The sequence below is a fragment of the Xenia sp. Carnegie-2017 genome, unplaced genomic scaffold, assembly GCF_021976095.1.
Source record: "Xenia sp. Carnegie-2017 unplaced genomic scaffold, XeniaSp_v1 HiC_scaffold_14, whole genome shotgun sequence".
Classification (NCBI taxonomy): domain Eukaryota; kingdom Metazoa; phylum Cnidaria; class Anthozoa; order Malacalcyonacea; family Xeniidae; genus Xenia; species Xenia sp. Carnegie-2017.
Window position 1 is genome coordinate 6,543,595 of NW_025813447.1, and position 20,391 is coordinate 6,563,985.

At 36.9% G+C, this 20,391-nt stretch overlaps 3 protein-coding genes across 3 annotated transcripts; 1 reads left to right on the plus strand and 2 right to left on the minus strand.

Annotated features, from left to right (window-relative positions):
- Positions 1-974: 974 nt before the first annotated feature.
- LOC124435140 (kinesin-related protein 4-like) lies at positions 975-4,550 on the minus strand. The gene is made up of 3 exons (XM_046985089.1): positions 4,425-4,550; positions 2,864-2,971; positions 975-2,615 (listed from the first exon to the last, which is right to left on the minus strand). Exons 1-3 carry the CDS (start codon positions 4,548-4,550, stop codon positions 975-977), a joined length of 1,875 nt encoding a protein of 624 aa, XP_046841045.1.
- A 2,355-nt stretch (positions 4,551-6,905) lies between these two features.
- Positions 6,906-7,877, minus strand: LOC124435141. Its single transcript, XM_046985090.1, has one exon. The coding sequence runs from the start codon at positions 7,875-7,877 to the stop codon at positions 6,906-6,908; it is 972 nt and encodes a 323-aa protein (XP_046841046.1).
- Positions 7,878-8,414: 537 nt separating this feature from the next.
- Positions 8,415-8,969, plus strand: LOC124435142. The gene has a single exon (XM_046985091.1). The coding sequence runs from the start codon at positions 8,415-8,417 to the stop codon at positions 8,967-8,969; it is 555 nt and encodes a 184-aa protein (XP_046841047.1).
- The last annotated feature ends 11,422 nt before the right edge of the window (positions 8,970-20,391 follow it).

Here is a 20,391-nt window from a genome sequence, read left to right on the forward strand (position 1 = left end):
AATTCCTATCATTTCCTTATTATTGTTATAATTTATCCATATTTATGTCACTGTATCAAATTCCTTTTCTATAAACTTTGTATTATTTATGTAATTATTCACTCACACTGAACATGGCATCATGAGATGTCGAAACATGTCTGTTTTCAAAAAACTCGTCGTTTACATTACAATCAAACCAAATGTTGTGTTCCCCTGAACATTGTAACATACCGGTCACTTTAGCAATACTGATTGGCTGATTCCAAACGCAACTAGCTCTAGCGAACTGCACCTTTCTTGCGCTGAAGTAGCTAAACATTCTCTTGTAGAAGTAATGGAAAACAGGTTTCAGATAGTGTTACCGTAATTAGGCGGACGCTATACTAGTTTTTTTTTTCCGAGAAACCGTTTGCATTGTTTCATGAATTTATATGTAAGATAAAAGAAGCGATTCCGTACATTCAAAATTTACTGAATGCAAAAATAAGAGTTGCATACAAAGACGTAAATCTTGTTTTGTTCATCGCTGTTCCTCCTAACGACAATCTGGTCATCTACAAGGCATTTCGAAATGCGTACGATTGTGGGGCGGAAGCATTCAAAACAATCGAGCTCGAAGCTGTATTTTTTATAATTTTCGAGGCTGTTCTGTTTCATATTCCCAATTAGGAAGCAATGCTTTTGAATGTTTCGCCTTGCCCCGATAAATCAACAACACGTTCTCGATTTGGTAAAAAAAATTGTTTAATTTTTTTGTGTGAATTACATGATGAGAAGTATCAACAGTACAGCACGGGAAAAACTTCAAATTGCAATTGTGTTTGGAATAAGCTAATGAATATTGCTAAATTGACAGGTATGTTGCAACGTTCAGTGGAACACAACATCCGATTTGACTGTAAATGCACATTAGCGATGGTGCTTTTACGAAATTATGGTAAAAAAAGTTCATGGATTATTACTTCATACCGGGAGGTCGTGCATAACTACTTTCAAATACCTAGGTAATAGCAATCTTCGACGGGGTTACATACTGTCTCCGAGTGGTCTTTTGTTTTAAGTATTCTTGCTAATGTTTGCAAGCACAAGTAATCAGAATAGGCAAAGAAAAAGCTAAACTGAAACCGCGACCGTGCCTCTATTGACTGAGTATCCAAACTATCATTTTTCATCTCATTTTCATCAACAGTATCAGAAGTTTCTCGTTTATTCATTTCGTTCAAAAGCTCGTTTTTTTGACGACTCAACACCAATTCTTTCTCGACACCACCCTTCTGCAAGGTTATGCTTTCCAAATCTTTTTTCAAGACACAAATCCGATTATTCAGCTCATCAACTTCAATTGTATGTTTGCTATTCATGCTTTCGACAACATCTTCATTTTTCGAACGCAACTCCTCCCTTACGCAAACTAATTCGTTTTGTACACGAAGCAACTCCATCTGAAGCTCATCCTTTTCCGCCACGAGTGTATCTTTCTCGTCCGTCGCATCAGACTCACCAGCACTGCCAATTTCCATCTTCAATTTTGATTCCAAATCAACTATACGTGACTCTTTTACGTTCAAATCGTCGTTCAAACTTTCCATCACCGACTCCATTTGCGTAATTCGTTCATTCAACTCCACATTTTCATTTATAATATCCTCGTGCTTTTGGGTCTTCTCCGCGACACAGTCTTTAAGTTCGCAAATTTGCGACGCGTTTTCTCCGATCAATTTGTTCAGACGCATTCTTTCTCTCTCGTTACTCTCGCCTTCCTCTTGTTTGTCTTGTAATTTGAACAAAAGCGCGTTCACTTCATCTTGCTGAACACGACTCAACTCTTTTTCTTTCTCGTTCACTGCTTCGCGAATGAATTCGATCTGATTGTCAAACTCTTCTTTCAACCGTTGTTCGCAGAGTTCATGTTTTTTGATCAACTCCTTTTTTGATTCCACCAACGTTTCTAACTCCGCGGTCTGTTTTATAATTAAAGATGATTTCTCGTCTATGAGCGCATCCTTTTCTTTCAAATTTAACAGAAACGTCTCCTTCTCGTCTGAATAACTATCTGCAGTTTTTAAATTTTCTTCTAATCTTTGAAGTGCTTTGGTCTTCTCTTCTAAAGTTAGTTGCGCATCTTGTAAAGTTTTCATTGTTTCCTTCAGCACTGCTGTGGTCTGCTCATAGTTTATAGTAGCTTTAAGTAAATCTTCCTCAAGTCTTACCCCACTAGATATACTAGATATACGATCTTTGATGTTGGATTGCTTTTGAATAAGCTCCGTGGTCATTTCAGATAAATCGCTGCTTAAATTTTCCTTTTCTTTCAATTTCTTCTCGCATTCTGCTTCGAGTTTAAGTGCACGAGCTTCGCTGTCTTTCAACATGCACTCACTTGACCTTAACGTTTCCTTCAACAGACTCATCTCCGATTTACACGTTTTAATTTCGATTAAAAGTTTTTTATTTTCAATTATCATATTTTCCTTTTCCGAAATAACAGCTGCAAGACTGTCTTTTAAGACTTCAATTTCTTCGCCCATTTTTCTTTCAGTTACTTCACAGCGAATGTCACTTTTCTTCAGCAAATCTTCCACGTCTTCCTTACCAACATCTTTATCCAAACTACCAATTTCCTCTATTTGCAACTAGTTAACACGGGGGGGGGAGAGGAAATAAAAGCAAAACGCTAAGATTATTTCATGTCAAAAACATTGTGGTTTTCGTACAAAATAGCTTGAAGGCTTCTGCATTTATCATTGTATGATACAACAATTCTTGAATTCTGCTTTTGCATGATATCAAGAACTTTGCTTCAACAGATAACATTAACCTCGGGTCTGAGCAATTCTTGATATCATGCACAAAGTCGTCCAATAATTATCAATAAACATACCAATTTAATCTTTTCATCATGTTGTTCGACTTCATTAAGCAGTTTCCTTTTCTCCTCTTTGCATTTTTTCACCTCATCTTGCAAACTTGAGATTTCTTTTTCATCATTCTATAACGCAAATAAAAAAAATACAGTTTTGAAACTTCACAAGAGTTTGAACATTCCGCGAATGTCAGTGACGGGGGAAAAAAGAGTCAAAATTATTTCGGGTCATCTGAAATTAATGGAGGAAAAGCTCGCTTAGCATCGTTTCGATAGCTTTTTTAAAACTCTTGCAAAGAGAAATTAAAGCTGGCTTAGCACGAATATCGTCAAATCATTCAACAACAAAATATTTGTAGATTTTACACTTCAGGCAAAAAAAAGTTTATTTTGATCCAGCAACTTTAAGAAACAAGAAGCACACACGAAAATAAAATAATCCATACCTCGGCAGATGATCGTTTCTTTTCAATTACAGAGCAAGAAATGGCGCTATAAAAACAAAGCGTACGTCAAAAGCATTCACGGACCTGCATACCATTTACCTAATCGTCAGCTATATTAAAAAAATATCTCACCTAAAATTTGCCGTATTTTGTAAAGCGACATTGACTAAATTTCCATAAGACTATACGCGCTACAAAATGTAGTAAACTGAGTGAGATGATATGTGCTGATATTTACAGGTCAGTGATGTTAATAAACATCGTTGCATGTTGCAAGCACACCGGTTTCCAACGGCAACAAAGCTGTCATCTTTTTATCGAAGTGTCCCCATTTCTTTTCGTCCTAACGAGTTGAATTTCATTTTCGGAAGAAATGAATTACCGATAATGAGACAGGGCAAAGGTTAGGTTGGATGGTAAACGATGGCATTAGCGAGCTATGACACAAACTGTGACTCGTTGTCGTAGTGGTACTCTTGCTAAAGCTCTCCATTTTCTCCCTCACGGAGAGTGGAGTCTGAACAATTTTTTTTATCGCTCACGACTTCAAATTAAACATTGCAATGCCAGAAGCGTAATGGATCTATGTAAATTAGAGTCGGTGTTTCGGAGTTTAGACCAAAAACCATGACCAGCCGACAATTTAAAGAAGTATAATATAAAACAAATTCCGAAGAAACAAGACATCTTGAGATTGCATCATCCAGACATCATTCTGTCTGAGGATGACTTTGAAATAAAGTCGAAAATTTACAGTTTACTTCTCGTCTTGTTTTGATTCATATTTTGCAATCTCAAGATGTCTTATTTCTTCGGAATTTGTTTTTGTAATGGATCTAGTTATCTATATGGGAGACTGGGATGCATCTATGATGGCAATTGGTTTAAAAGATCCAGCTACGACACAGCCCTCTCACCAAAATTCTGACTGGTTAGAGCTAAAAGCCTACCAAAAACATATCAATGCGTTGAATGGCCACAACTTTTACTGGAATCACTAGTGCAAGATGAACCATAAAACTTAAGATACTTTTTAGTAAAAACGCAGCTTCCTTGTTTCAAGACTGAAGCTAATATCATGGCGATTGTCATTCTAATGATTCCCGATGAAGCGCGTTTTAACTTAAACCCACGTTAACTATGAAGTCGCTATTACACAGGTTCACTCCATTTGGAGCGAACAAAAGCACTGCTAAAGAGGCAAACAAACCAAACGAAAAACCTTTTTTTTGTCCTGTTGTATAGCCATGAGCTGTCATTTAAGAGAAAAGGCCCTAGCAATAGAAGTAATCGAGCCGTAGTTTTACATCCTTGTTTTTTTTTGCACGCCACGTACTTTATAACGAGGAAAGAGTGATTTTTGAGTCAATTCAAAAAGTTATAGCACATGCATCAATTGACATGACTTTGCGAAGTAAAAGCGATAAGACATTTATCATCTTTCAATTAGCTATTGTTATGTGTAAGCAAGATTCATAGATAACTCCGAATGACCCATACAATACAAAGAGCACAATATATTAATAGCTAAAACTTGATAAATATAATGTATATTTGGTGTTATGTACATGCGTCATAAATTAATCAGTTGCTGGATGAGACAAAACTGCAAATCGGAGATAAATGTTTGCTCAAATGGGATAATACGGTATACCGAATGCTCTTTGCACTTTCCATAAACGCAGCAAAATACTCAAATCTCAAATGAAATTAGCATCGGAGATATTTATACGGTCGAGGGCCATTTGAGCAATTCAAGGCGCTGTTGTCATGCTGCACATTCTTGTTGTTGACAAAACAAGCCAAAAATGAATGAATCTACAATCTTCTTCGTGGGAACGAGAATCGTAAAGCTTACTGCAAACGAGATAAAACTGAAAAACTTGATGCAAAACGCATAACCTTCCTCCTAATTCCAATTCTTAACGATTTCATTATCTTTGTTCCTTCACGACGCAAATTTGAATTCATCCAAAAGAGCACAATGCAACTGAACGTTGAGCCAAAGCACACAAAACTCATAGACAAAAGGCCTAAATTGATCAACAACGTATCCTTAAACAAAGGCGTATTCGACAGGGTTCGGTAAGCAACTAAAGCAATTTTCGGAGCGGAAGAAACAAAAAAGAGTAGAGCTGTCCAGAAACACGTGGAAAAAGCCTTGGTGGATGAAATCCTTTTAGATTTCGCATACTTTAACATTTCATTCTTCAAATAGCACAGAAGAAGTAACGTTAAAAGAACAAACATGCAGAAAACACCCCACACCTTTTTTTAAAATCGTGGCCAAAGATTTCCCAGGCGGAAAGCGAATTTTCAATATGAACATAATAGCCCAACATAATACTTTTAAAAAAGCCATCACAATAATAAAATAGAGAAGGATTTATTAATTACGTTTCGTCTTTAACTTAAGACATCTTCAGATTAATTGAGTTAATATATATACACGAGGTTTTAAATACAAACATATATTATGGGGTGTTAAATTACATGTGAGAGGAGTAGGAAGTTTAGATGACGGAGTTAAGTGAGAATGGCGGTATATTAAAGAAGGTGAAGGGGGATTGAGTTGCCTTGGGTGTTAAGAGAGGGTTTAAATTTGGATATAAGAAGGCTTTCATGAATCATAAGGTCATAATTGTGGGAGGAGGAAGAGAGAATTGAGAAATCATCAAAATCGGAAGGGTGAGATGTATTTCTTATATGAGAAAGAACTGCAGATGGTGGTGGACATAAGGAAGGCTTCCCTGTTAAGGGAGAGATTCCCAAGTGTTCTGATATTCTGGTGTGTAAATGACGCGTGGTTTGACCCACATATGATGCAGAGCAGCATCGAAACTTAAATGAGTATACAACACCAGATCTCAGGAGCATGGGAACCCTATCCTTAAAAGGAATGAAGGAGGAGAGACACCTGGAAGAACGAAAAACAAAGCGAACGTTGATATGAGGAAAGGCAGCATTGCAGAGTCGAGTGATTTGAGTGCGAATCTGAAGACAGTGTAGGCCAATGAAAGGGAGACAGAAGTACATGATTTTCTCAGGAGCAGTGTGAATAAGATCTTTGGGTTCAAATGTATTGTTGAGGAAGCGGTGAACATGATTGTCAAATATGTATGAAGGGAAGTTGTTTAAGGTGAACAATTTTCTAACGACTTCTAGTTCGGTATGAAAGTGTTCATAGCTGGAGCAGAGGTTGAAAATTCTGTGAAGTAAAGAGGAGATAAAGGAGCGTTTGTATTGAATGGAATGAAACTATGGAAATTGGTGAAGAGACCAGTGAAAGTGGGTTTACGATACACGGAGGTGGAAAACTTGCCGTTTGAGCGAGTTATTTTTACGTCAAGAAAGGGGAGCGTGTTGTCTTTTTCCAGTTCAGATGTAAAGGAGATGTTAGGATGTTGGTGGTTGAGATAGGTAAGGAAAAGAGGTATGTGATCCAATGATCGGAAGAGTAGAAAGCAATCATCAACGTAACGTTGGTAAAGAAGGGGTTTGAAGGTGGAGGGACAGTTGTGAAGCCATGAACTTTCATTGAAGGCCATAAATATGTTCGCAAATAGTGGGCCTAGGGGGCTGCTCATAGCCACACCATCAATCTGTTGATAAACTTAGCCGTTAAAGAAGAAATGACAGTTTTTGACGGAAAGGGAGAGAAGTTGAGTGAATTGTGACCGGTCAAGGCCTTGAAAGGACGTGTTATTGGAGAAGATGTGATTAGTTATTATGGCGATTGTTTCATCCACTGGGATGTTGGTGAACAATGATTTAACATCAAAGCTCGCCATCACAACGTTATTGGCGTTAATGTCACTTTGTAAAAGATCTTGGACAAAAGAGAAAGAGTCCTTGATAACATGGGAGTTGGCGGAGATTAGTGTAAGGAAAGGAATAAAGAATTTGGCTAGCTTGTAGGAGTAGTGGTCAATACTAGACAAGATTGGTCTTAGAGGGATGGAGGATTTATGAATTTTAGGGAGTCCATAAAGTATGCCGATACGTGTACCAGTGGGATAAAGTTCGTTGTATGTTTTTTCATTTATGCATTTTTTTGCCTTTAGTTTTCTCAGCAACGTCTTTATTTGATTCTCGCGTTTGAGTGTAATTTTGATGGCATCATCATTTAGAAGTTCGAATTTCGATGTGTCCGTTAGAATTTCCATCATCTTTTTGTGGTAGTCGTTTTTATTCAGAATAACAACTCCGTTGCCTTTATGCGGTTTCAGAATGACGATGTTGTTGTCATTTCTCAGATCATTTAACGCGTTTAGTTCATTCTCCGTGTATAAGGCATTCGGTTGGCTGTAACTGCGAAAACCCGAGTAAGCTATGTCCTTTAGTTTTGCTTTAATTGAGTCAGAGAAAAAGCCAGAGGGTGTGTGGACGGGTTCTTGTTGAAGGCGATTGTAAAATTTCTCAAATGGTGTGAGGAAAGTGCACGAGTTTAGTTTGGCAGGTGGAACAGCAAAGTTGAGGCCCTTCGAAAGGATTTCTTTTTCTTTTTGGGTGATGAAACGATTTGAGAAATTGAAAACCACGTCGTCAGGGTTGATTGGGTTTGTGTTAATGCTACGACCGCACATTCCAGACTGGCATCTTTGGTTTCAAACCTTGACTTCATTCACCTAAAACATGTTTCTGATCGTGAGAACTCTAAAAAACTAAGCCATCAACAACGCACCCAAGACCGCAAGATATTTCGCCTTAGCACTGGACAGATTAACACAAACCCAATCAACCCTGACGACGTGGTTTTCAATTTCTCAAATCGTTTCATCACCCAAAAAGAAAAAGAAATCCTTTTGAAGGACCTCAACTTTGCTGTTCCACCTGCCAAACTAAACTCGTGCACTTTCCTCACACCATTTGAGAAATTTTACAATCGCCTTCAACAAGAACCCGTCCACACACCCTCTGGCTTTTTCTCTGACTCAATTAAAGCAAAACTAAAGGACATAGCTTACTCGGGTTTTCGCAGTTACAGCCAACCGAATGCCTTATACACGGAGAATGAACTAAACGCGTTAAATGATCTGAGAAATGACAACAACATCGTCATTCTGAAACCGGATAAAGGCAACGGAGTTGTTATTCTGAATAAAAACGACTACCACAAAAAGATGATGGAAATTCTAACGGACACATCGAAACTCGAACTTCTAAATGATGATGCCATCAAAATTACACTCAAACGCGAGAATCAAGTAAAGACGTTGCTGAGAAAACTAAAGGCAAAAAAATGCATAAATGAAAAAACATACAACGAACTTTATCCCACTGGTACACGTATCGGCATACTTTATGGACTCCCTAAAATTCATAAATCCTCCATCCCTCTAAGACCAATCTTGTCTAGTATTGACCACTACTCCTACAAGCTAGCCAAATTCTTTATTCCTTTCCTTACACCAATCTCCGCCAACTCCCATGTTATCAAGGACTCTTTCTCTTTTGTCCAAGATCTTTTACAAAGTGACATTAACGCCAATAACGTTGTGATGGCGAGCTTTGATGTTAAATCATTGTTCACCAAAATCCCAGTGGATGAAACAATCGCCATAATAACTAATCACATCTTCTCCAATAACACGTCGTTTCAAGGCCTTGACCCTTCACAATTCACTCAACTTCTCTCCCTCTCCGTCAAAAACTGTCATTTCTTCTTTAACGGCTAAGTTTATCAACAGATTGATGGTGTGGCTATGGGCAGCCCCCTAGGCCCACTATTTGCGAACATATTTATGGCCTTCAATGAAAGTTCATGGCTTCACAACTGTCCCTCCACCTTCAAACCCCTTCTTTACCAACGTTACGTTGATGATTGCTTTCTACTCTTCCGATCATTGGATCACATACCTCTTTTCCTTACCTATCTCAACCACCAACATCCTAACATCTCCTTTACATCTGAACTGGAAAAAGACAACACGCTCCCCTTTCTTGACGTAAAAATAACTCGCTCAAACGGCAAGTTTTCCACCTCCATGTATCGTAAACCCACTTTCACTGGTCTCTTCACCAATTTCCACAGTTTCATTCCCATTCAATACAAACGCTCCTTGATCTCCTCTTTACTTCACAGAATTTTCAACCTCTGCTCCAGCTATGAACACTTTCATACCGAACTAGAAGTCGTTAGAAAATTGTTCACCTTAAACAACTTCCCTTCATACATATTTGACAATCATGTTCACCGCTTCCTCAACAATGCATTTGAACCCAAAGATCTTATTCACACTGCTCCTAAGAAAATCATGTACTTCTGTCTCCCTTTCACTGGCCTACACTGTCTTCAGATTCGCACTCAAATCACTCGACTCTGCAATGCTGCCTTTCCTCATATCAACGTTCGCTTTGTTTTTCGTTCTTCCAGGCGTCTCTCCTCTTTCTTTCCTTTTAAGGATAGGGTTTCCAAGCTCCTGAGATCTGGTGTTGTATACTCATTTAAGTGTCGATGCTGCTCTGCATCATATGTGGGTCAAACCACGCGTCATTTACACACCAGAATATCAGAACACTTGGGAATCTCTCCCTTAACAGGGAAGCCTTCCTTATGTCCACCACCATCTGCAGTTCTTTCTCATATAAGAAATACATCTCACCCTTCCGATTTTGATGATTTCTCAATTCTCTCTTCCTCCTCCGACAATTATGACCTTATGATTCATGAAAACCTTCTTATATCCAAACTTAAACCCTCTCTTAACACCCAAGGCAACTCAATCCCCCTTCACCTTCTTTAATATACCGCCATTCTCACTTAATTCCGTCATCTAAACTTCCTACTCCTCTCACATGTAATTTAACACCCCATAATATATGCTTGTATTTAAAACCTCGTGTATATATATTAACTCAATTAATCTGAAGATGTCTTAAGTTAAAGACGAAACGTAATTAATAAATCCTTCTCTATTTTATTATTGTGATGGCTTTTTTAAAAGTATTATGTTGGGCTATTATGTTCATATTGAAAATCCACACCTTTTTGTTGAAACGACTAATTGTACAAAAAAAAACAAAAGCAAGTACATCGTGCCCGAGTACGAAATAAGCAATTCTTCTTTTAGTCGCCATTCTACGATGAAAAAAGTGGATACTTCAATGCTAAGAACCTTTCAAAATTAAGAGCGAAAAGTATGCACATTGCATCTATATATATAAAGAAAATAAAACCCCACCATAGATCTTTCTGTATTTCGGACAGCGTATCCTCGCTAAGTACGGTATAAGTAAACCACATGAGCAACGGATGAATAAAAACAACAACGGTCAAGTTCGAACAGGACAAGAGAAATATCATGAAATAACCAACTCTGCTTCTTAGCGTCGACGAATTCAGTACGCTCAAAGTCGCTGGCGAAATGCTGTGAAATTAGTTCATGTCAAATGATGTAGATGAAGAGATGCTGTCGGAAGCGTTTTCGTTTCCGAAAGCTATTGTTGATTCTATATATAAATACAGCTGCATGCACGCATTCTATAACCCGTTCTCGATTCATCTTTTTTTTAAAGGGCGAAACGAGATATTGAAGCCTTTAACAGATGGCCACACTAAGAAATCATCTATCCCCCACCCAATGTTTTGTACTCCAGAAATATTAAAGTGTTTATCATACCAAATTTTACAATGTTTTCTCATTTTACAGTGTTTTCTGTTTAGAATAACTCAATACTTATATTAATGGAGATAATACTTTTTCTTGAGATATGTAACTTTTCTTCATTATGCATATGAGATCGTTATCACAACCCGCTGCATAATTAGTATTGGTAAATAGTAATTTCTTCTATGCTTTAATTCACTAAAAGTAGAATGAATGCGACTAATTACCCTGCTACCAAAGGTAAGCCTGAGTTTAAAATTAAAATTTTTTTGGCATGTTAATGAAGATTGAACGTCAAGGTTTTGACGTACATATTCCTTAAGGTTTTGACCTATGTATTCTGCAAATACATTGTGAAACATTACGATCCACCTTTGCAAAGGAACTAAATCGATAAAAGACAAACATATCGTGCAAAACCAACAATTCCAGAACAACAACACACTAAAGCAACAAACCGATCGCAAGCTAGTTGAGAGTTGGTTTTTTATTTATGGCACCGGACGAAATTCGCTCGCTCCGAGTTTGAGAATTGAACAATATGACATTATTATTTGATCATGCCCGTACAGGGAAATATGTCGCTCAGCCTCAATACATTTTCCCATACAGGCCTAAATGCCCGTATACAACATAACTATCTATATTCTTGCAAATGTCACCCAACTGTCTTACAACAGGTGAGCTAAGCAAGCAGGAAAAACGCCAATCAACTAACCTCATTGCTACAGGGACAGCATTTACTTCCACTTCCTTCTCTTGAATTTCCTCTAAAAATCTCCGACGATTGTCCATGTTAAAATCAGCGTCACCATCTAAACCCCTGCTTGAACTACATGCAAAGGTCTGCTCCAGTCTCCTACATGGCTCAACAAACTTGCTTTCGAATGGAAAATTCATCTCCATTAACGGCTTACGAAGTGTGCCCGACGGGCAAACGGTCCAACGACGTTGCTTACGCTGAGAAAATTATCAAAGTGAAAAACTATATAAATATATTTGCCCTGAAATGGTGCGCGTTTTGTGCTGTTATCGGCGAAATTTTAAAAAGCAAAATTCTGAATTTTATAGACATGCTCGTGCGCAGATATGCACGAGAGTGAATTCCGTTCAGAAATGTCGCAAAATTCTGTTATTTTAGTGACCGATGTTAGTATATCTTGATCATGATAAAAAGTTTTTTCAAACCATTAGTATTTCGTGTATTATACCATACGTAGTTTATGCTGCTATGTAATTGGTTCTCGTTCTCTGTATTTATGTAAAGTACTGCAACCTCCAACCATACTTAGTTAAATACTGCTATGTAATTGGCTCATGTTGTTGGTATTGAAAGTGCTGCAACTTTAGTACAATGGAGCCAGAGACTTGGCAGTACTTTGAGTTTTTTTTGTGTGCAGCGTCTGCGGCGTCTTTAACACAGAATCTTCAAACAGTTTTTCGTTGCGAACTCATAAACAAACGCTGCATGCATGTCGTGTTGATTTAAAGAAAAATTCTTGATGAATTATCGAGTATCTGACTGAATTTCCTATTGGTCGCATTAAAATTTGGCTTTTGTTGTAATTCCAGGCCACAACCCACCACCATTGATTCACCAATCATAAAATGCCAGCAGCCAATTAGCATGGTGTTTTTCAAACTTGTATTAAACGCATGGCCTCCGACAGTGACTGCTTAATGGAGATGTCTACTTGATAGAGATTTCATTGCTACAAAATTGCTATTCGAGATTAAAATTGGGTCTTTACGAAGTGTCCGCTCAATACAGGATGTCTGCTTAATACAGGTTTCACTGTATACAAGATTTTCAAAAATCGACTACCCATTTGGCATTTTTAATGCAAACCGCTTGATATAACTTACTTGTTTTACATCATTTTCGTTTGGTTTCGAAGTACACAGGATGTTTGTGACTTTAATAAGCTTGATTTTGGTCTCCTCCTTTAACGAAAATATAAAAAGCTGTCTTCGACCTTTACAAACACGTAAGAATAGCAGGCTGTCCAAAATTGCGGTAACGAATGTAGTTGCAGGTAATTGTAAACTGCAGACATGTTGTTACTGTATAGTTGTAGACAGTATATGTTTGAATCAGCATTTTTTTTTTCTTGAAAATTAGCTCATCATTATTTTATTCAATAAATTTTTGGTTATGTTTACTTTTCAACGGCATTAAGGTACTAAATTCCTTTACAGTTTATAAAACACCTTCACAAAACATTGCCAAACTTTTAAAATTGTTGATGGTTTAGATATGGTACGTCCACCATGCACTTTTAATAATGTAATCTACGTGGAAAATTTGTGTGACCCAAATTGGCTTTTTCCGCAACATTAAATTTTGAACAGGCTGAATGAAGGTCGCTTGATTGTTTCTACACACGTTACATCAACAGAATTATCTCGCAAAAACTTACAGCAATCTTTCTCTGTTCTTCAAGTTCTTGTTCAATCTAAAAAAGGGCAAACACAACTTAAAAAAAATGTCGCGAAATCTGTTATGAATATCCACAAAGAAACGCGTGAAGCTACAAACTGTGAACTGGTCACAACAGCAGAAACTTATTTTTAAAAGAGTATTTGTCAGTGATTATCATTCTACATGCCTCTAACGGACCAAAGAAAGACCTGTTGTACAAGTTTAAGGAGATTGTTAGCTGAAAATCGGAAATTCAACCTTCCAACCCGAACAGTATGAATCGAGAGATTGCGTTCGTCGGCCTTTGAAAAAAAAAACACGTGGTGAAAAATTTATCATTCCTATTTGTTGAAAATAGCAATTGACTGTCCTGCCCTTATGGTTATCACGTGCTTCAGAAGATATGCGTGTCAAAAAAAATTTCAATTGAGTGGCCTTCTGCATATTCCTTTTTTGTAAAGAAAAACATACTATTATAATATTGCAGCAACGAGAAAATTGCAGTCATATATACTAATCTGACTAACGAATGTTACTACTAACCTCCATCAGAAAAGCACGAAGATACAAAAGAGCAAAATCATGAAAAATATTTTCATAATCACGAAAAGTCGTTATTAAGCAAAATTTTACCATCCAGTTTTCTGAGTGTATTGCACAAAACATTTAAAACGACTTAATTTCTTCATGAATAGATTATTTTACTTCTTTCTTGGGATATTTAACATTATTTATCATGCGAAAACATCACAGTCACATCGCATTGCGCGATAAAATTTTAAAGACCACCAATTTTTCGCATCTTTGAAACATTTAATTCCCATGAACAACACTTTAATAAATAAATGAGTAGATGAATATATACATAGATACCAAAGTTAGATATTTCACAAGACATTGTAGACAGTAAATTACTATGTTTGTAGCCATTTACTTTAGTAATTTACTATTTTACAAATCTTAATTATGTCTAGTGATGTCAGCGATGTTTTTGCAATTTACTAAAATTACATATCTCGATAAAGAAATGAAACAAAATAATTCCACTGAAGTAGTTGTTAAGTCATTTTAAATGCTTTGCCATGCAGTCGTAAAACAATGCGGTGAAAATTGGTTTCATTAGTACTTTAAATATTGTTATGCTCACGTGGAGCGAAAACTGACTTCAAGATATAACTTATCGATAAAGGTTTAAATCTTACTTTGTCCTTCTCCATCTGGAGTTCCATCTCTCTTTGAAGTGATTCTTCTCGTCCTTTAGTCTGTGAAAAAGCAATACGAATCACGCGTTATGCAACTACTTGCAAGGAATTTATCAGCAAAATGAGGGAATTTGTCTTGTTTATGGTTTGAGCTAAGGGCTGTTCACATGAGCCGGGCAGCCGGGATTTAGCAAAGCGTTAAATTATTTTAAATAATGGAAAAGATTAAATACTTCACAACAAAAAACTTATTTGAGCAATTTCTCTATACTGACTTTGCAAATTCACAAAACCTTTAAAATTAAAACAAATAGTTTAGCCTGATTTGAATATTACCACTAACACGACTTATGACGCTGAAGAAAAGGCGGTAAGTTTTCCGCTTGAAGTTTTTGCTTCCTTCAATGACTCAAAATCATTTCACGCCTCGATGAATCCCGGTTATCGGGCTCATGTGAACAGCTTCTAAGTTTGGCGCGTTTTCAAAAGTGTCCACTCTTCTCTCTACACGGCAAGGTTCAAAAAATCGCCCAAAATTTGTGTCGTGCAGCTAAAATCACTTAACAAATAACCCAACAAATCCACTCTTCATCTTTTATTTCATTTAATATGGCATACCATGGGCAAGTCAAAAATGATCTCCGGCAAGCAAGTTTTCCATTAAAGGCAACCAAATGTTTCAGAATTTTACACACAGCCAATGATTTAGAACCCAATCCTCTAGATATCTAATTACCCAGTCAAAGTGAGGCAACTACGCCATATTGAAGGTTGGCAAAGAGCGAAACTCAAATTAAAAATACGTTAAAAACCAATCCTATGGAACATTTTAAAAATTGAACTTAAACTATCAGCTTTGCAACTGTATATCAACTCAGGAAAGGCAAATATTAAAGGGCGTAAAGAGCATAAGTTTTGCAACCTTTCAAAGTGGCGGCTTGCCTCACTGGTAACTATAAAATTTTGGCGGAGTCAGATATCTAGTAGATTGCGTAGTAGGTCATTGTACACAGCACATAAAGACACAAACTTTAAGACTGTTGCATGAATACAAGTTTTGAAACTGATACTTGCTTAAAACCCGTGATGTATCTTTTCGTGTGTGCCGATGAATTTTCGCGTAATATCTGCGATTGTATTCAAATAAAATACACCCTACGATGAATACTCCACTGATAACCTTCATACCATACTTTAGCATGACTTTATTCCTTCGTGACACTGGTTACACTTAAGGATGTTAACGACCATTTATCGATGACACCATACCTGCTCTAACTCGTGTTTTAAAAGTTTTATTTGTCTACGACAGCGATTTAACATGATACCATCGTCCAACACCTGCAAAGTCGATAAAATCAAATGTCAAGATTGAAAAGATTGGTTCAACAACCAGCGTGACCATATATGCAAGTTTTTATATTAGATCTGGCCGAATCAGCTTAAATACTCACCCCGTTCTGAATTTCGCAACTAGTAGAAGGGACAGTCTAAGCTCATCAGACAAAATACAGCATAAATATGGCCTGTAGAATGTTTGCAGGGGTCGCCATGTTGGGGGGGGGGGAACCCATTTCTTTAGTGAAAAGAATTGATATTAATTTCATACTCTGTTGGGCATCGGCACTTCAATGTACTCTCCCCCAAACATGGCCACTTTGACGTCACATGCTCACACTCTATATCGTCACGCTGGGTTTCAGTAGAGCACGCAAATTTACATGAACGGCACTTGATCGAGGCCTCGTCCCACAATACGTGTTCCTTTTCACTGAAATCACAAGTCTACAATCTCGAAATATTATTAACGCCCATCACTTTCAAATTTAGATTTTCCGAGAAACTGAATGCATACACTATTCTTCATTCGGTTCATAGAAATGTTGCTGGACACAAATATGGCACAATTCATTGATTGAGAACCATAAATATTCGCACATCAAATAAAACGTAATCAATGACAATCAAACCACCACAATCCCTTCGCAAAACTGAACTCTGATGCTTTATCTGTTGAAGAGATATATGTAAGGCACACACTGACACACAAACATAGTTATTTCTTCACATCATTTCCGAAATAATTTCGCTATAGCAAGTATCTAACGAAACATTACCTCGTTCACTTCCGGATTATTTTTTATTCGTTTGGCTCGGCTCGCGAACTAAAAAAAGAACACGCTGTCTTCATCAAAAAAGTTCTCGGGGAACTACTACATTCTTAGAAGTGTTACAAGCTCTAGTTTAACATTATGGAGCTCAAAATACGGAAAAGGCAAAAACAATTCTCACATTTCTTTGAAATACGAATATTACAGGCAAGTGAGCCAACACATAATTTTCAATAGAGGCATAACGAAAAATTGTGGTAAGAGGGGTTTTTGACGTTTCATCTGTTTAAGTTTAGACATCTTCGAACAAATCAGCATGAGACTCAATTCGTAATTCAAAGATGACTTTCAAGTCTGTTTTAACAGATTTCGCTCCCTAAATAAATTGCTCACCCTTCTAAGAAACATTTTAACGCCCTCTCAACTTTTAGCAAATAAAGTCGGCAGGAAAGCTGATCTGATTTTTTTTGGGCAATGTTTGAACTCTCAACACTATAACCCACGGTAGCTGTGGAATCCGACCACACCTACGCTTCTTTACTTTGTCTTGAGTCTTAAGTCACTTCCTTACCACTTACCCCTCCACCAAAATTTTTTAGCACCACCCGTGCAAAAAACATGAAAATCCGTTCATGTGCAATTTTTGAACAATACAATACTTCCTGACTGGCTTAACAGACAATCATGTTCACATAAGTAACAAGCAATGATGAATCGGCATAACTATCATTATTATTCACTATATGAAAAATGTCAGTTTTGATTGATCAGGTCAACTACCTGCAAATAATTCTCGATATCTGTAATTATGTCGTCATATTTACAAAGAATTTATGATTTTTGTTATTATGACGTATTATCTACAAATAGTAGTTATTGAAAATTACTGATGCCATTAAAAAACAGTTTCGAAAAAAATCAAATAACAATGTTTGCCACAGTTTCTAAAAACGATATGCGAAAGTTTTTGAGCAAAAAAGATGCGGGATACACTAAGAAAGCAAGGAATCTTGCTTCGAACATATTTACAGCATACTTAAAGGAGAAGAATTTGAATGAACAGTCTTACAAGGACAAATCAGCGAAGGTTTGAAAAATGTTCTACATTGATATGTTATAATGGCTCTTGATATCATGTTCAACCTCAAGCTATTAAAACAATGTAATAAGAAGGATTCGTTATTTAAAGCCCGAAGATTTTGATTGTAAAGTAAACTGTTAAAATACCCACATACCTGCAAAGTTGTATGAGTTTCGTCTATCGACGCTGGGGTTATCGCACAGATGATTGACGTCTTGGCGTTACCGCCGAGGGAATTTTGCAAGATACGTGTCAACTTCGAGTTGCGATACGGAATAAAACCGCTGAACAAAAAAAGGAGCGGTCATTAAATATAAGAGCACAACAATCGTTGAAGAGCACCACAAATTGATTTAAAAATATTAGTTCACGTCAAAGTCTTCTTAAGGAAACTAATTCGAATTGCATTTTTGAACTCTTTATGTTTTCAACTTGCTAGCCGCCTAAGCTAGTGAAAAAGATTACAATGATTCGATTGGTTGGAATAAAGTTGAAACTCAAATGCGTGGGGAAAGAGAAAAATCCAAAGTTTTGCTATTTTGCAAGTTAAAACTGAAATATAATACCTCCAAATAAAACTAATGAATAAATGTACTACAATGTACTTTGAAGTACACGATTACGTACCCATCGCCGTCACTGAGCTTGTAGATCACATCAGCAAACGTAAAAAGACTTGTATTGATAAAAGAGCCCTCTTTAAGCCTAAGACCCTCCGCTCCACTAGCAGAAGCACGTTCGGAACCAGCCAAGTCGACTAGATTCTAAATTCAAGGAACCAGTGTCAAGCAGATACAAAGTTGCATCATGTTGATAAATATAAGTTTCAAACAGATTGGATTTTCCGTAAAATCTTTGTAGCCACCCTGGTTTCGGTTCTTTTCATGACTGCTGTGTCAGATGTCATGTTAGTGTATTACTTAACCTGCGCGTAAACCTGTTATGTGTGCCTTAAACATGAATTTTCCATTATACAAGAACTTTTTAAGCAGTCAGTATATAATAAAATATGGGTTTTTGGAAAGTGATGTCAAAGTACAAACCAAATGCGAAACTTTTACAGCGTCGCCTATCTCGCCCGGTTCACAGCTGTGTAAGGAACTTGGACTGCTTTCTGCAATCTAAAAATTTAAACAAGAGTTATCACTAATAAATGAACGAAAATAATATGGTTAGAGTTGGCGAATCACGAAAGGCAAATTCTTATCCAAATCAAAATCACAGAATCTAAATCTAAAATTTAGAAAAGTTGCTCTCAAAAAATATGTGTCAACCAAGATGCATTGCGCCTTAATCACAGTGTAACGGCCAATATTTGGGTCAATAAAACGGCGAATTTTGTTAATATAGTCAATGCAACTTAGACATACCGTAATAATTAATGTAAAGTAGAGTTTTAATCAATATTTCTTTGCTAACTTTCCAGATAAATTAGACGATGTAGTGACGAAATTGAATTCAATGTGCCGCAATATCAAAAACTAACGATGTAAACAAAAACAAAAGCGCGCGATGCATCTTGGTTGACATACATTCTTCAGTAGGACTAAATCTGCGGACCGGCTACGCCACTGCTACCGTTATCTAATACATTGAAGAGTGCGATAAATTTCAACGGCGATAACGTTCCACATCGCTTTCCAAAGCGTCAATTTTCGCGCGCAGTATTTCAATCTCACTGGTTTTATCTACAGCGACGATCGTAGTTGCAGAAATGGCGTCTGTGTTACCAAGCGAAGTCTTAAGTTCTTCGTGTTCATCTTGTAGATCACGGAACTCAAACTTTAAATTTTGTAATTCGTCTAAAAATTAGTCACATCATTAACAGAGTTTATAGCCAGCATAACAAATGAACAAGTTTTGCTAAAGTCTTTCATGAAGTTCATTTAATCTCGTTTATAAGTCTTCGTTTGAAACATGTGTAACTTCTAGTGACGGAGCCAGTGTAAGTTAAATTAAATTATAGTTGGTCAATTTTGAATTGGACAAACCTTCTGAACAAAACAAAGGGTTATGAGTTTTTAAAGATTATGAATAAAAACAATAAAACGCGTGCGGCGATTGGTCTATAGCTGTGTTTACACTTTTCATTAGCCTGTGCAAACCGATTTGAGCTCAACCATCAAATCAATCAAGCAAAAAGAATTTCCAAATAGACCATGAATACATGTTAGAGGAAATATTAAACATTTCTTTTAAATTTGTTGGTCTTGCATTATTGCTATTTCATAAAATACACGAAAGAAATTTTTCGTGTTTGCACTGGCTTATGCTAACCTCGGAGACATTGTGAGAACTCTCGAGTAGGGGCAACCTTGTGCTGATCTGCTCTGGTGTTCTCCCAAAGGTCGCCTCCGTTTGAATGAGCCTGTGCAAACCTAGTAAACACATTTTATTTCTTAAATAAAATTTTACAAACTAAACTGCCTCTAACGTATTTGGAAATGGAAATACATTGTAATTTATTTCGAAAACTGGCAACACCAATATTTTTATGAGTTTCTCGTTGCATCATTTGTACCATCAGTAAGGGGGTGTTTACATGAATCTGGAATGACTTTCAATCCCGATCGAAACGTGATGTCAATCCGTGCTTACATGAAACTAATTGTTGCATCATTTGTATCATCAGTAAAAGGAAGCGCAAAACCCTTGTGAACGAAATAATTATTGC

Coding starts and splice junctions, on each gene's coding strand:
- LOC124435140 (XM_046985089.1), bottom strand. CDS start 4,550: ATGACAGCTCATGGCTATACAACAGGACAAAAAAAAGGTTTTTCGTTT. Junction 2,972..4,424: donor ATAGCGACTTCATAGTTAAC/GTGGGTTTAAGT, acceptor TTTGCGTTATAG/AATGATGAAAAAGAAATCTC. Junction 2,616..2,863: donor ATGATGAAAAGATTAAATTG/GTATGTTTATTG, acceptor CGTGTTAACTAG/TTGCAAATAGAGGAAATTGG.
- LOC124435142 (XM_046985091.1), top strand. CDS start 8,415: ATGATGGAAATTCTAACGGACACATCGAAACTCGAACTTCTAAATGAT.
- LOC124435141 (XM_046985090.1), bottom strand. CDS start 7,877: ATGTGCGGTCGTAGCATTAACACAAACCCAATCAACCCTGACGACGTG.